This window comes from Cinclus cinclus, chromosome 4 (assembly GCF_963662255.1).
Source record: "Cinclus cinclus chromosome 4, bCinCin1.1, whole genome shotgun sequence".
In the NCBI taxonomy this organism is placed as follows: domain Eukaryota; kingdom Metazoa; phylum Chordata; class Aves; order Passeriformes; family Cinclidae; genus Cinclus; species Cinclus cinclus.
Window position 1 is genome coordinate 61,224,287 of NC_085049.1, and position 17,954 is coordinate 61,242,240.

Sequence of the window (17,954 nt, forward strand, 5' to 3'; positions counted from 1 at the left end):
TATCTTAAATAAGACATTTGAATGAATAATTAAGGACTGGTAACCTCACACTTTCATTTACCTTTGTGTGACTATATACTCATATGGAAAAATCTTTTCACAACTTACTGAACAAACTACTTCAACAGAAAAGTACTTTAGCAAGCTGTAATAAATAAGTGATATCTGCAATTACAACATAATAAAAAAATATATGGACTGCACTATAAATAATGATGTAAAAAACATATTAAGGTTATAAGATATCTCAGATATAAAAGTACAGACTGCATTCATAATGAACCATACCAAGCAAGTAGACATTTGGCCTTTAAGAAATACATTTGGTTTTGCAAATATAAAATAAAAGGTCTTCTTTCAGAGTATCTTGTTCCAAACTACTGATCCAAATGCAGAAACATGTTTCTTTCCTAAGACACACACTCTATTTTAGAACAAAGTGATGCATGTGTCCTGGTTCTGGCCAGGACACGGTTAATTTTGGCAGTAGCCAGGAAGGCATGGCTAGGACAAGGAAGCATCAATTCTATACCACTTTAAGTTATCTTCTGGGGACTGGGCAAAAGCATTCTTATGGGTCAGCATAGCCTAGCAGAGGAAGTGGTCAGTACTGTGGGGACTCCATGGGGTGAGCAACCACTTGTCAATCATTTGACTCTTGTACCTTCTGTCATTTGTATTGTTGCTGTTACTGATTGTTTTCTGATCTCACTGCTGTTTCCAGCAAATTGTTTTGATCTTTACCTTCTGTGCCTCTAATTCTCCTCTCCTGCAAGGGAGAAGAGTGTGGAGTTGCTTCAGAGGGAGCACTAAATTGGAGAATATTACTCCTAAACAGTAAGTCTCTCCACAGAGAAAACCTATTATATTTTATCATGTAAGGGGTACTAAAACCAGCAGGCAATATGGGAGATCAAATAGGAATAAAAATTTTCATTGGAATAGCCAGAAAGAATAAGCAGGCAGTCCAGCATCACTGCTTACACATCATACCTCTGCAGTGCTGTCACTTTGTTCTTGTTCTTGTCAACTGTACCCGTAGATAATTGGAGAAAGTTGGGGTTTAATTTGTATAATTCTTGCAGTAGTTTCTGTTCATATTCCTGGTGCTTACCCGCCTAAGGAAAGAGAAACTCACAGTGAATGAATACTGGTTTAATATACATATATTTATAGTTATAATTTTTAATATAGAATATGCCCATATATATAATATGTCCCAAAGCTTAATATTTAGCCTTTACAACTTTATCAGGTCACTCCTGTCAAACTCGAAACAGTGCTTCTCACTCTCAGCAGAGATGAGATCCCAACAGCTGTTGAGAAGCTTGCCTAGAAATCATGTGGATGTACCTATCTATTTATAATTTTTTGAGACTCCTAAAGCAGAAAAGCACCTACAACCTTATAAGACCTTGCACTTCAGTTCTAATCAAGAGCTTCACAAATATATCATAGAAATCACCAACAGTGACATCTCCAAGGCAGTCTGCATTTCATATTTCAACCATACTAAGTTTTTCAGAAGATGGGAAAGAACAAACAATTCCTCTAAAACAAAAAGTTCTTCCAAAAGGAAAGTAACTTTATATTGGCTTAATAAAACAGCTGAAGTGTATGACATGACATGCCATATATTCTAAACAAAAACTGATAAATCACTTTTCAATAACTAAAAAATTGAAATATTCTTTCAGCTAATTGAATCAACTGAGAAAAGCTTCATGCTTTCAGAAATTGTGGACCCAACTCCAGAGTACTAGAATCTGGCAAGTGAAGGGAGTATTTTTCAGTCTAGCTTGCAGATAACATTCCGTGGTTCAATATATAAAACAAAACCAGCAAGATCTACCCCCAACATTTAAAGTAACACGTGAAATTTAAAATTAGCATTCATTCCAACCTAAGAATTACTACTTGCAAGTTAAGTATTGTTATGAGTTGAATCAAGATCCAAAATAAAACAGCAAATTTGAAGTTATCAATAGCTTTCCTCTACAGTTTCCAGATACTAGAAGATGTCTTCTAGCAAAGGAAACTGCCAAGATTTATGGTCAGATCTTCTGAATCTTAAGTATGAAACACTGAAATTATTATTTATCACATCTTCAGCATTGATTTAGAAGCTCTCACACTACTTGTACATGTAAAATTTAACTTTTTTTTACATTAATTAATTCCTTAATATTTTGTTGGAACAAGAATGGAATTAGTGCAATGTAGACATACCCCTAGAAAAATTTTACAACTGAAAAATATAACTTACCCTTTTTTTTTTTTTAATTAACCACGAATAGACAAAATACAAAAAATAAATAGTACTGTTGATAAACTACATGCCCCTTATGGGTACCTGAAGAAGGCCCACTGCATCTCTCACTGAAACAGCTCAGGTCAAAACCTATCAGTGCCTCCATTCTTTTGTTACTTAGTTCTCCAGTTCTCCATTACTGTTCGATTCGGAACATGTCCTTATGCATTCAACTTATACAGCTCTCAAGAAGGATTGAAACATCTGGTGTATGCATTATCTTACCCACTTTGTCAGTGTCTACACCCAAGCTGCTACCTGTAGTAGAAAAAAGCATGCTTCTATGGTACGGCTCACCTAAATTCTAACCTTGAGAAATTCTGCACCCTGGAAATGCTTCTTTCACCATCCAACCATGACTGTAGCAACTAGGTTGATGCACAAATATGCACAATTAACAATTTGCAAACGTTAAGCAGCTGAGTAAGAAGAAACCTCTCTGGACCTCTTGACTTGCTTCAGTGACTAAAGACTGAGTACCATGGCCAGGTACATCAGAGGTCAGTCTTAACTTCATTTACTTGCCACATTAATGTAAGAAAGAAACAAGATTAAAATCCTATATAGGAGCTTGCAGTAACTGTGTTTTATTTATAACAGACAACCCAGAGGCCAAACTTGGCATCTCCAACCCAGCTAAAATTTCCAACTTCACTTTCCCAGACTTCCTGGAGTTCTACCAATTCTTTTCAGCTTGCCACAGTATTTAGACCTATTAATTATTGAGCCTAGAATACAAATTCATCTATTGGCAATTCTTTTAAAATACAAAGTCTGCAACAATGAACTTTCAGTCTCATTAAATGGACCTGGAAATTCACTGACACTAACCCAAATACAGGAAAGCTGGTGCACTGAAAGAACAGCATACTTAACAGGTGTGTAATTTCCAACCACTTGTAAGAAAACAATATGAAATTCAAAAAAGTTTAAGCAATGTAACATGGAACAGGGAAGGAAGATTCATGTAAGTCAGCAACATGATGTAAAATCCACTCAAGATTCCTGAAGAAACTCATACATGAAAATTAAATCCTGACCAAGGTATGTAGCCTATCAATTTTAACTAGCACTCAGGCCAGAGGACTGACAGTTTGCAACTGACTTCTACAAAAGGGGCTGCAGAAAAGATTCTGTGAACTACAGGCAGCATGTTAAGTAAAACCTCCAGCCTTCCAAAGATTACAAGGTGTACTACTATTACTACTACTACTACTAATAATAATTTCAAAAATATAAGTTCATGGATAAACCCAAGCCCTTGGGATTGAATCTGAGTATCTTTTGTAAAGGGAAACCCTACTTTACTGATGTGAATTCTTCATGGAGTCAGTAAGCATAAATAAAGAGGCTCCACAAAACTAAAAGAAGATTTTGATAAGGTTTCACACCAGTTATGAACCTGCCATGGAAGAGAGTGTGAATTGAAGATAGTTCAAAGCATAACTCTTAGGGTGTAGAAGCAAGCAATGAGGACTGAGGACTGGCAACAGTTCTATGCAACACCATCAGCATGCCTGAGAAAGTTCATTGCTGACAATATCAAGCTTTTTGGGTAATAAACAGCTACGTTGATAATGAGCAGCTCCAAAAGAATCCCAGAGAAATTGGCAAACAAGCAAACCATGGCGGCAAGTAAGCCTCACCAAGGACATGTCAGATGACACAAGAAGGGAAAAGCAGCCTAGATCACAGTAACCCACTCCTGATCTGTGAACTGCCTGTTACAGCTCAGAAAAATGATGCTAAGATGACTGCCACCAGACCTCTGAAACTGTTAGTTGATGACACACTAGCCATAAAAGATGTGCTGGGCATCACTAAAAAGGTCACTTCAAATAAACTAACACAAAATGAAAAAAACCCCGCATATCACACTACGTACAAAGCACTGAGAACTGATAAATTAAACTTGGTTTCCCCCCACATCACACATCTGAGCTCTGCATCTTAAGGAAGATACAGCTAGAAAATACAGAGAAGGGCAACAGATATCACAGAAATGGAGCAACTGCTTTAGAAAGAAATTTAAAGGATCAGAAACTATGATTTGGAGAGAAAATTAGGAGAGACTAGTTTTGCCACATCACAAGTCAATGAATAAGGTGAATAAGGGGTTTTGCTTTCAGCAAGCACTACACAAAGCTAAGATTAAGGGACACACTTGACAAAACAGCTAGTGAATTTCTGTGGCTTGCTGCCACAAAAGACTAAAGGGTTGGCAGTACTGACACGTTCAAAATGGATTAATTTATGGCTGACAGGTCTATAAAAAACTAGGAAGACTAGACAGGAACATACCCTCAAACATGTATACGTAACAGAATTAGGTGGTGGGAAAAATAAAGGGAAACAAACAGGGAAGGTAACCTGGTTTTCAACTTGTCCCTGAACTTCTATTGCAATTACCTGCTGAAATTCTCAGAAATAATTTGTGGAAAGTATTTAATATATGGTCATTCTTCTTTTTTCTCTGGCTTACATCAGCCCAGTGCATAAAAAAAATGCTGGCACTAAGGGTGGGGACTCTTTGCTTCAGGGACAGACCACATGTAAAAATTACAGCATGGATGCAAGGCTAGCATGCTTGAGTTTAAAAGCTTTACTATACCTCATGTAGAATGATGGAGGAAGACCAAAAGACCTCAGAATGCACTGCATTTGAAACAGTAAAGCTATCCATTTACTTGGTTCCCTACCCTGGACAAGCATTTTGATGCTGAGTTACTAAAAAAAAAAAAAAAAAAAAAAATCCCAGCATCTTTTTTTACGTGCTATCATAGTTACCCTCAACGTTTTATTTGCAAGTGGTTTCTAAACATTTCACAGGCTAGAAGCATTATTTGGATTCGGAGAGCATGGTCAGATACAGCACAAGAGTCAATCCATGATAACTGCCCAGACACAGCAATTTTATAGCAAATCCCAAATCTGTGCTAACTTTGTTCACAGAGATCTAAAATGACACTAGCTAATTTAGTATGAAAAAAGGGAAAGCAGTTAGCTCAGGTTATTTGAATTCTTGGGTAAGAGTTTATCTCCATCTTTTTGCCTCATGAATACTCACTGGACTTCTTGACTTTAAAAACAGCATTCAATGAAAAAAAACTGAACTAACTGTTCTTTGCAATATCCAACTGGTTAATCACTTTTTGGGTTTCAAAATTCATCGTTGCCATAACATTTAGCAAACACATTACACATACTAGAGTAAATCATAAGACAGTAAGACACACATTACACATACTAGAGTAAATCATAAGACAGTAAGACACTCATTACACATACTAGAGTAAATCATAAGACAGTAAGACACTCATTACACATACTAGAGTAAATCATAGACAGTAAGACATATGTGCCACATTTCACATGTTTCCCAATCACTCTGCTTACCTGCATTTCTTCTTTTGTGAAACTGGCTGCTTCATCACCTAGTTCATGTAGATACATGCAGTCTGGTTTTGGACACTGCATATTTTTTAGAAAATAACTGCAATATTTTGTTGTACCTAATGATGCCTGAAGGGAAAAAAAAAAAAACTTAAGTACTGGAGGTTAAGAATGCCTTTAACCATACAAGATAAAAAAAGTTTAATTAAAATTATTTAATTTTAAAAAATTACCTCAAGATTTTGAAATTCCATCATAATACATTTTTGATGCATATGGAATAAAAAGTCAATTTGTAAGAAATCTATATATTCTTGAGGATTAGATAATTAGGATGCATTTTTATTTTCATCCAACTTCAATAAATGCCTAAGTAAGAGCCTCAAGTAAATATCTGCATAATCATAAGGAGACAAGTAACAGGGTCAGGAAATGAAAAGTAACTAGATTTTCTATAGCCACCAATTTGGCTAAATCAGCCTGAACACCTGTTTACACACACACCAAAAGGAAAAAAACTTTGATTTCCCAGGGAGCTTTTGAGAGGTGTGACTACAGAAGTGTTCTGTAAAAGCAAACAGTGGACATTCACACTATACTGTTACGCTATACAATAAAAAGCCACTGTGAGCACAGGGAGGAGATACAAATTCTTAAGGTTTGAGACCAAGATATATCTGCTAACCCACCAAAATACTGCATGCTGGATGCTCACCAAACTTCCATTTTGAGATTAATACCAGGAAAAGAAGCCAAAAAAACCAACGCGCTGGACATTCTTGCTCATCAATACAAATACACCCACACAAAGTTGTAAACTAACCCCTGATATTGTGTTCTAGAACATACACACAGGAACTCAGAAATATTACCACCTTAAGCGTTCTGCCATCTACCACCACGTTATTGACACACTGGATGGCTCTGAGGGCATCTTCTGACCGGATGTAGGTTACGTACGCGCTGGCACTTGGACCCTAGGAAGAAAACATACACTGTTTTACTTGCTTGTCTTCCCCCAGACAGATCTGATCATTAAGTCACCTTTTTAGCAGCTCACTCCATAAACTGGTATATTCAGGATTTGATGTTTTTAAAAAGAAACTGACAAAAAAGGTAGAAGCCGTAAAAACCCGTATGTGATGCATAAAGAAGGAAGAAAAGAAATGCATCTGTAGGTCGCATGGATGTTCTAAAAATGCCTAAAAGGCATTTTATCCCCAAAACAAGGATTAGTGAATAAATGCCATATTGTTACTTCTTTAAAAGTTTCTCACCCTGTCTCCCAGTTTTCAATCTTTTTATGTTGCATTTTGCATCCAGCCTTGAGAGTCTGGTTGGAAAATGCCTCAGTGACTTAACAGCAATTTGATTCTTGCAAGGCCTTTTTTTCTTTTTACATTCTCACCTATTGCTTAATCAGAAATAGGAAGCCCTAGATTCACTCTGCATACATGTATTCTTTAAAGGAGTTTAAAAGAATTACAAAGACCTCTGACTTACCTGTGAGCCTGCGTATGATGTACTGTTATTAATGACAACTTTATGTATTTTACCAAACTTCCCAAAATATTCTGGTCGTTTCAAAACCTACAAGAAAAGAAGTTTCAAGTGTTATAATTCATACAGAGGTGTACTTATTCTTCTGTGAAACTCTGCAGCTAAAACACACAACTAACAAAAAAACCAGGTCACTCTAAAAAGAAGACCACAAAGATTTAGATTTGTTTTCCCACATAAAAACATGGCTACTTGCAATACAAAGTATGTTGTCACTGAAGAGCTTTAATGACAAATATCCCACATTTCATGTTGTATTTTAAAAAATTCTTTCAGTACTCTGATTACCCAATTCCCACCCCAGCAAAATATATCCCATTCAGCATAAAAAGTTTCTGAATAATCTGTTTTATAATTTGATTTAAAAAATAAAAATTGCATTCGTTCCTGCTTCCAAATAACCATACACCTTAAATTTGCATTCAGCGATATTAATTACTAGGTATAAAATGCTGAAATCTGGCTGCCATGCCCCACACTCCAAAGAAAAAGGAGGTAAACCAATTAGATCAAGATAACCTCAAATTTTCCCAAGACCAGACTACAAAAAGGAAGACAATAAAGGAAAATTTCCAGGGACAAGAAACATTTCAGAATCAACATCATGTTGAAAAGAATGAGTGAATATCACATCCATAAAGGAAAAAAAAATACTCGTCTTGCCCTTCCTGGAATCAGTTAGTACCAACACATCATTTAGGGACCCTGTGCAAAGCAAGAACATCACCAGCCTATTAAGCAACTCAGCTGAATAACTGTTACCTGTGTGGCAATGAAGCTGGTGACTTATTTGACACATTTATACCAACAGCCTTTTTTTTCCCCCATTTCTGTGATAGAAGAAGGTACAAAAGTACTGACTACTCAGACTGAAGCTAGACAAAATAAGGACATTTCTAGTTCTAGATAATAACCTGAGAGGTTGTAAAGGAAAATTTGTTTCCCGGGCTCCACCTTCATATTAGCATTGGATAGTGCAGCTAAACTGTACTGATCCAAGAACTAAACTACCCCTTCTCCCTTCCCAAGCAAGTACCAATGCCTTCATGAACCAACAGCACCACACTGAACATGCCAAAGAACTACAGGGTATGTTCTATAGACAACCAGTCATTCACTGGTCTCTTCTGACTGCTCTTCACTTGGTCTAGATCCTCTTGAAATATACTACACCCACCCTCCAGGCATCATTCTAGAAGAGAGTGACAATACTGAAGAAACTTCCCTTTTACCCAAGCATACTGCAGGATTATATTCTGGTACATTATGACAAGCATAGCCTTCACAATTCTCCTAAGAGCATGTCAACAGAAGAGGATCCACCTGTACTCCATTATGATCCACAGACCTCTTTCCAAAAACAGCACCAATAATCTCAATTTTTTTGCCTACATAAGAGGAAAGCTTGAATATATTATATACTTTTTAGCTCATCTCTCTCAGGCTAGGCTTCCTGAAGATCAAGTCACCTTGTGCTATATGCAAATTCATTAAGTACACATTATTTTCTGGTATGTCACTGAGAATACTGCTACCTAGTACAGCACATCCCCATCCCCCAAATAAACCCACTCCTATTTACTTCAAGTATTCAGTGAAAAACTGAGATGTAAAAAAAAAAAAAAAAAAAAAAAAAAAAAAAAAAGGAAATCAAGTGTATTTACAAGTATTTTTCTTAATTACAAATCTTCCATCTGGTAGAAGAAATTACATTTCAATAATCAATTCATAGTGCATTTTACAATGATACATAGCCCCAAGCCAGTGCTGACAGTTGCTTGCTGCTATATTTTAGTACATACCAAAGTATGTTTCACCAGATCAGTTTTAATTTGATTTTTTTCTCTTCTCTCCTTATCCTTTTTTTCTCTCCTTCACTAAAAGCAGCTTTTTACATTTGTTCTTTACCAGTCTATCAAAAATACAGACTATATCTGAGACCTCAGAAACAGCCACTTCTGTTTGAGACTTCTTCAGATAATTTAGTCTGATTGGCCACCTGTATCTATCACTGATGACAGAAGTAAACAAAGCATTTTAAATAAAATCAGTTTTCTCAAATGAAAACCTTATTTTTGATGATGCAGAGTAGTAAGCCAACTTTTGCCGGGGTCTTCCTCTTATTAACTCTTTCCCCATAACTTCTTAAGGACATAATCCTTACGATTCTTCCTAGTATATACTTCCAAGTGTTGGCTTTTTTCTTCTGTCCCTACAGGTCTGTGTGATACTGTATATCAGTTCTTTGTAGTCCAACCAAGCTCCATTTTAGAATTGGTGATTCATGACATAGCTGTATAGTGCCAGCAGATCCAACCTAGAAAATGAGTACCTGAAAAGTCCTTATGCATATTTTTAGCTTAAAATCAAACTCCCATTATTAAACAAAGAACAACTTCCTCCTCTCCCAAAAAAATACACAGACCACCTGTACTCCCTAAAATAAGAGACAAACACTTATTGAATTGGGGTTATTATGGAGGATGAAGCTAAGGTCCCTTAAGAAGAGAGGGCCTCACAGCAGCAACCTTTCCAACACAGATTCATTCTGTACCCTTCAGGGAGACATAAGGGTATTCCAATGTTTCATGGCAGCAAGCTAAGAGCAAGATGTGCAAGTGTGAACTGCTCACCTCTGGATCTGCTAGGCGCTGAGATAGCCCTACCACGAAGACAAGGTTCTTCTGTACCACCCGTACACTGGCCAAATGTTTGCGATTCTCTGATATCTTCTGTTTCCTCTCATTTTGCTTCTGTTTCTTTTCATTTTTTATCCTCTGCAGCTCCTCCTGGGAGAGTGGTTTGTACACTGCTGGATCTTCTGGATATGGCTAAACATAACAAACAGCATTAAAAACAACCCATATAAGAAACAACACCTTTGAAAACCATTAATCATCATGTTTTAATGCAAAAACTTCTTTATTATACTGATCTGATTCTTACAGCCACCCACATTAGAGAGGCATATTCAGTCCTTTGGGAAAGGTAAACATCTTGCATATTTTCATGGAATTTTTCTATTTATAGACATAATATTGATTTGGGCAACAACCACATTCTGAATCAGCTGCCTAGTCAATTTGGTAACATTATAAGCAGCTGCAACATGACAGCCAACACATCCTGTTACAATTTCACTAAAAAGAGCTTAGTGCAAGCAGGATGAAATAAATCTAAAGTGCATGCATGTCTCATTATTTATCTGTATTATTGATACAGATCTGGGTACTTAAATTTTCTCAAGACTGAGGTAAGAAATCAAAATACAAATGTAGTTTCAGTGGTCCACTAAGTTCAAGACAGTTAACACCATTATACTACTCAAACTTTACGTGGTTAATTTCTAGTGAAGGGACAGATTTCAACACAATTAATGCACGCTGACTTAACAGTATTCTTGTCATGCTTATGTACCAGTTTGAAATTTGGTCTCTCCCTCCCTACAGATAACTCCTCAAACAGATAGAACACTGTACATTTTAATCTCAAAAGTATACAAGAGAAGCATCCTCAGTTACTTAGAACGACTGCTCTATCCATGCCATAAAGGCACAATTTAGCTGGGTCTTGCAGACTACAGCGCACTGTCCTCTGCCCCAGATTACTCCTCAAAGCAGTCCCACATTCCTTACCTGTCCCAGTTTTTTCAGACTGAAAAATCAGGTTTCACACTGCACACAGAATGCAGTGCTAAGCACAAGAACAAGTACATAAAATATATCTCAAGCGAGAAGATTAGTTTCTAAACACCAAGAAGTAAAAAACAAGAAGAGTACAGGAGATACAAATTAAGACAAACACTTCAGACAAAGAAGCAAAGCTCTAGCTCACCAGTATGTTTAACTAATGTCTTGACTTGTACTACCATAACCTAAGGTTTCAGTGTACAAGTCCAACAAAAATGAATTTAACTTTTTCCTGACTGTCCTGTGTTAATGATGAAAGCTGTCATACTAAATAACCTGAGAAAAATCGACAGCAGATGAAAATGTTTGGGTTAAAAGCATATCTTGCTTCATAGTTGCATAATGTTAACTCAAGAGCAACCAAGTGCTCAGACCTGATAGTCTTCAGAGTACACCCCCAAACAAATCAAGACCCACTTTTCTGTTTAAAGTTCAGCATCATTATGGTACACGTGAGCTATCTTCTGAAAATATGCTACAGTTGACTGGAGCGGACGCCATCTCACAGTCAAACATCAAGTTCTCCGGAACATGTTTCAGTACGACAGAGAAATTTAAATGTATAAAACACTTTAGCAGTAGCCAAAGGTGTCCTTAACATGAAAATACAATAAGGACTCAAGTTACCCTTGAAGAACAATCAAAATCGTAACATTCCTCAGAAAGACATGTTGCTCAGAGTTAACAATGAATATGTTATATAGATTTCAGAATGTACTCTATGAACACCAATCACCAACTAGTAAGGTCATCTGAGATTTGCTACAGACAATTATCTTGTGTTTTATTAACACATCTACATATGAGAACTTCTGAGATGCAGAATAATTTTACACTTAATGAGCTTCTCAAAATCTGTATTAGTCAATCATACAAACTGAAGAATATAAATGTTGGGTTTTTACAGGAAAGAGACTACTCAGGGCCAAGAGTGAGTTAACTCAGTTAATCAGTGAGTTCAGTAAGGAATGAGAAGAAAAGTGCACCAGTATAAAAGATACAGTTCCAAAGATATGGTTTGCCCTACATCAAGTGATGTCCTATCACATCCACAATCCATTCTTTCAAAGATTTATGCCTACTCCACATCCCATACTACACAAGGCAAAACTAGCAAGAGTGCTGCTCTCTGGTACTGTGCAAGAAAGGCATTAATGGTTTTTAGAAGGTTCAGTAAGGCCCCTGAAGAAAACTACAGCAAACAGTGCCAAAATTTATCAGCTTCTTTCTTGCCAAGTATAGCCACATTCAGAGCATATTCTCAAGTGAGCAGCAAACCAGACTGGGTATTTAGTCTCCGTACTGCTATTTTCTGCTGGAGGTCCTGAACATGAATCAGGAAACATCCTGGGCAACCCTGAACAGAACATTTATGTGTCCAAATAGTAGTATGGATTTCTACATGAAATCATAAAAATTCTTAGTAGGAACACAACTAGGAAGCAGCTTCAGAATCAGGGGAAGAGAAATGTCTCCACCTCAGCAGAAATCTTGAGGCTAGCCAAATAAGAATTTCACTCATTAAGTTGCAGCAGTAATTGGTTTGCCACTATGGATAACCACACTTGTTTGAGCAACAGAATCTTCCAAAGTTCTCACTAGATACTGCAGAGCTGCATTAAACACATGTTTTGTATGTATATCACTCATATGACATACTTATACATGCTCTCAAGGAATAGAACTAGTTTGATATGCTGACTTGCAGGACCTGTAAATGAATCTACACTCATCTCTTGAATCCAAAGAATAACCCAAACACAACTGAGGGGTAGATGACTTTCATATCTATTTATCATGTGCGGTATAATAACAAGTTAGGAAATACTGCACATTTAAAGAGGGTGGAAGGCAAATAAGCACAGCATCAATGCTTCAGAAACTAATTCTAAAAAAATAGGATTAGAAATCACTTTCCTTTCAAATAAAGGACAAAATCAGTCTTAAGGAAATAAATTATTTCATCTTCAGATTCATTGCTTCCCACAGTGCTGAAGTTCATGAACTTGGATGATGGTTCAACTACAAACAAGTGTGTGCACTGAAGACTGCTGAAAGCCAAGCAAGGTGGATTGACAGCTGGTGTACCTCACAGAACCATTTGGTATGCTGCTTACACTGTCTAACCCTACAAATCAGAAGTAGAGAGAGGACTCTACATATCAGAAGCTCTCAGGTCTTGCAATAACTAAAGTGGAAATCTTACTGATATGCCCACATCTTGTTTTTTAAACAAGATACTTGCTTAACACTGTCTCTAATGCCTTAGTTGAGAAAGGATTTGAGATCCAAAGTAGCTACCTCAATTGTTATCAGCACTGAGGTATTTTCAGATGCAAGACATTAGGAGATACCAACATCACTGATTCACTGACTAAGTTTAGCTGACACCTTTCACTTAAGTTATGCCAATGCTTTTCAGAAAAAACTATTGAGCTTCCCCAAACAAGCGTGCCATCATGGAATATGACCAAATTTTCTTTACACTAAGTGCAAGGTAGTCCCTACAAGAACTTCAGCAAAAGTTTGAATGTCTCTTTTGAAGTCTTTGTTTCTCTAATCAGAGATGGCCCTTGATGAATTCTCAGTCTTCCTGACTAATTTTGTCGTGTTATTTAAGGCTTGTTTTCTTTCAGACTTTTTTTCCCCATTTCCCAATTGTTGAAAGCTGAGCTGTGATTTATCAAGCACTTTGCTTTTGTCATTCCCAGATGGGTCACATTCCTTCCACACAATGGATGTACCAACATTTCCCACTCCGTTGTCTTGCTACCAAGTAGGTCCTAAAACAAGAAATACAAAGAAAGTCAATAAGGTTTATGCACAATATACACCATTATACTTACATTTTAAAAATAGCAATTTCCTATCTTATTCGAAATGTTAATTGTTGTACCAAACTACTCAATTGTGGGATTAAAAGCAAAGGAGGAAACACTGATATCTGGAGACTGTGCATTAAGACTAAGCGTTACTTTTACACAGAAATAGTAAGAGAAACATGGACAAAAATATGCTTAAAGCACGTTGATTTCTAGATCATACATCTAGCAGTATACTATTTCCCTCAATCTCTAACACAAGCTGTTAGGAGAAATAAAGGCTGCTCAGTCAAGGAACAGGAAAAAATATCAAAGCCATACCACAAGAACAACTGTATATCAAGTTATATTATTTGGTGGAAGAGCAAAGTAATTAAACATGAACAAGCTAGGCTTTTTTGTTGCTGGATTTAAAAAGCATAGGAACTGACACTAAGGGCTGAGAGTGGCATGTTCTAACTAAGCAATTGAGATGGTATGTATTATTCACATGACAAAACAAGACCTCGACTGATGAATTTTACAGAAAGGAAAACAAATACCACTTCAAAGAAAAACCACTGTCTTTACAATCAGAACCAGCAAATCTGCTGACCTGCAAACCAGCTTTGGCTACAGAAATCTCTTCTGAAGACAGCATATTTTCATTCCAATTAGACTAGTTAGCAACTATTTCACTCACAGTTGAGAAATCAATTAACTGGAAAAAACAGGAAGCCTTGCTTATAATCTTAGAATTGGCTACACCTACAATTCCGAAGGGCATCAGGAACCCAAAGCAAGATAGTTCCATTTATTTTTAAGTAGATATTTTTGCAGTTAATCAATTAAATAGAAACCATTTCTATTTCTCTAGAAATAGACTATTTTCCAAGTCTATTTCAGAAGATTTGAACAAAGTGTAGAAAGTTTTCAATATGTGAATACTAAGTACCAGTTTCAACCAGCATTTAATTCACATTAGCAGCTTAGAGCAAAGGTTTGTGTACTACTATTATTCACAGGAGGAAACTTAAGGCAGACTAAATCAATGGACTGCAACCACATGAACATATTCTGCATGTGCAGATGCTAAGCTACGTAACAGTTCAAACATGTAGAAGTGCTCTCTCCCGAGTAAAAAAAAAAACAAAACCCACAAGCTCACATATTTTCAGTTAGAAGTGAATTAAAGAAGTTTAGGAAGATAATGGTATATATGCAATGCACAGTTAAGGTCTAATGGCATAGGTGCCACTATAGCATTTAGCCAAGCTATTTTATTACACACTTCTCCAAAATGTCCCCATAACACTTCAACCCAAACCCCTGGAGAGGCAACTTGTTCACTGCTCCTTTCCATGGATTAGTGCTCAAATTACTGGGTAAGTCACACTGCACTCAATAACATTGGCACAAACAGCAGATTTGTTGTAATATATGTTTATCCACAGTCTATTTCACTGGCAATATCCTCATTATAAAAATATAGCATACCTGTTGAAACCATTGTACCTACTACAAACTTTCCTGCTCAGATTTTGTTGCTTTGCCACGTTCTGCGCTTCAGCAGTTTAAGTGGCCGCAATCAGTGCACACCAGAGTAGTTATGAACAGAAAAATGCTCAGATCTTTCCCCAGAAGCCCTAATATGCACAGACAGGGACTACTGAGACACATTGAACACAAATACACATACCTGGTTCCTTCTATCCAGCACACTTCAAAAGATGGCATCTTCACTTGTTTAATGCTGCAACTCTGTAGCTCAAGATGACTTATTCCCAAGATCCTGGTGTGGTCTCTGCATCACAATGTGTTTATCTATGCCACAGAAGAATCTTAGACAGCCTTCTTCATGCCAACCTCTTACAATCCAGTGAGACAGCTCCAAATCTGCTCAAGAATATCTTGCAGTCCATGGATGAAGAACGTATCAATATAATCCTTGTCTGTTATGAAAGATGTCTCCTTTCTCTCCAGGAATGGTCAGTATGTTTCATTCCAATCATAGTACTTATTCCAGGTTTCCTCATGAAATAGTTTCTCTGAGCAAACTGTATCCAATTGGGCAAAATATTTGCACATCCAAACATAGGGCAGAGTATTCCACATTTAAGAGTTCAGCATATTTTAAAAAATTCAGACACCCAAAGACAGTGAATAGCACACTGCTTCTGTGTTTCTTCAAATACATTTCACAAACTTCCGACAACAAAAAAGTAAAAAGCAGTGTAATAAATCCAGGAAAACAAAGCAACTTGGACAAGAAAACCCCAGAAATCTCATGTTGTATCAGCAGAGTAGAAATTTTCTTGTACTGTGGGAAATTACTATACAGCATGTGTCATCTACAGCAGGTATCCCAACTGGAGAATGATTTGGCTGATGACTTGTGGATCCTCCTTGTACAAGACAGAGCTCAAATATTGCAGCAAACTTGCAGGATTTTTAAACAAACATGTTGGTGTGGGAAAGCCTTCAGGCTTGCAGATGCATCCAAACACAGGTGAACAGTAATAGCTCTAGTGTAGCCAAAGCCCAAAAGAGCAGCAAGAAAATATGACTGAAAGTGCTTATAAAATACTGTGGCAGTGAATAAAGATAGTGAGACCAAGTAAGATTACTTGGGGTCTGAAAAGGAAGCTGTAACATGAGACAGGAAGACAAGAGAGGCATAAACTAGGGACAGAATCATGATTAAATAGCAGGAGAAGACATAAGTAGCTGCAACTACAAGAAGAGAAAGGCCAGGCAAGAAAGTTACAATCAAGGGAAGTCATTAAAGACAAGAAGATACTGAAAAAGAATTTAATTAAACACTGAAGATAAAGAAATAATGAGTTTAAGCGAAACACTAGAAAGAGAAATAAAATAATTCAAAGGAAATAACAGGCAACTTAGTGAAGCTGAGGTTTACAGTTGTGGCCAGCCAAATCAGCCAGACATCAAGACACAGGGAGATACCAAGCACTACCTTCAAGCATTTGGCAACAAGATCAGAATACTAGACAGACAGGCTAGATTTTGAAATGCTTCCAAATTTATCACCACTGGATAGCTTTCCAAAGGTTTTATACATTTAGTAGCCATTAAAATATAGATTAAAAGCTCCAGTGCCACAAACAAAACAAGCGGGTGCTTTATAAACTTGTCTCCCAGTGAGCTCTATCAGTTTAGCTGAACCTTAGCTCTGAGCAAACCCCTGATGGAATCATCACTGCTCTTCCTGAGAAGACTTTGTTAATGCACGAGCACCCCAACTCAAAGGATTTTTACTTTTGGCAGCTCTCTCAGCATATGCCTTGGTTCTGATCCACAGCTTCTCCTATCAATCCAGTTCTGAATTTAATAAACCAGGATCAGCTGCTTCATAACAGCTTCAATACACATGCAGACAGAATCTGAAAGATCCAACACCTCACCCTCGATCTAGGCCATGACTAGATGATTGTTTCACTCAAGGAAAAGGATGTCTTTGGTACCAACACAATGCAAGAGGCTTGTGAAATATGCAAGACAAGCCGCTGTTGCAGGGATTTACCTTTCTGCAAGCAGGACAAAGTCCATTCTCATCAGTGCGAATACGATGCCAACAGAAACGACAGATTTGGTAGCCACAGGTGCAAGGGAAGAAATTGATGTCATCAATTTCCAGAGGCTCCATGCAAAGAGGGCATTCCACAGGGTCTTCCTTAGCGTCAGGGCTGCGAGACATTTTTATACGTTCGCAGAGCAGCAAAAGTTTATAATAACTTAATAGACCAAGAAGGTCAGCACTTGAAGGTCTGCAGGAGGGAAAAAAAAGGAGAAAATATTAAAACTGTCAACAACTTCTCTTTTGTACCTTTTAACATTTCAATTTTTCATCATTTTTCTTCTCCCCACACAAGTTACTTACTAAAACGCAAGTTTCTGCCAAAACAACTTGATTTTTTTTTTTCCTACTTATGAGCCTCACAAATAATACAAAAGATGGTACTGGTGATGCACCCTGCCCACCTGGACAGACAAGCACTTAGGCAGTTCACTAGCCTGTCTGAGTTGCAAAATACAGACTGCAAAGAAATCAGTGTACACCATACATTGTTGCATGCTATGTTGTATGCTGTGTATGTTAACCTCCTTTAACTATTGCTTTCTTGAAGTCCTTTAAAAATCCACACTCAAATCCTTGAATGAAGGACTTAACGTTTAAGA

The 17,954-nt window shown here is 37.1% G+C and overlaps 1 protein-coding gene across 9 annotated transcripts in view; it reads right to left on the bottom strand.

Annotated features, from left to right (window-relative positions):
- CNOT4 (CCR4-NOT transcription complex subunit 4) overlaps positions 1-17,536 on the bottom strand; it is a 43,813-nt gene extending 26,277 nt beyond the window's left edge. For 2 of the 9 annotated variants that reach the window (XM_062492333.1, XM_062492328.1), the window contains exons 1-6: positions 17,299-17,504; positions 9,898-10,095; positions 7,208-7,294; positions 6,580-6,681; positions 5,708-5,833; positions 994-1,118 (exon numbers count right to left, since the gene is read on the bottom strand). In XM_062492333.1, coding sequence (XP_062348317.1) covers positions 994-1,118; positions 5,708-5,833; positions 6,580-6,681; positions 7,208-7,294; positions 9,898-10,095; positions 17,299-17,472 — 812 coding nt within the window. In that variant the 5' untranslated portion in view covers positions 17,473-17,504. Of the gene's footprint in view, positions 1-984; positions 1,119-5,707; positions 5,834-6,579; positions 6,682-7,207; positions 7,295-9,897; positions 10,096-17,298 lie in introns of all 9 variants that reach the window. The other 7 variants (XM_062492334.1, XM_062492330.1, XM_062492336.1 and 4 more) reach the window with 5 other exon arrangements.
- Between the last annotated feature and the right edge of the window lie 418 nt (positions 17,537-17,954).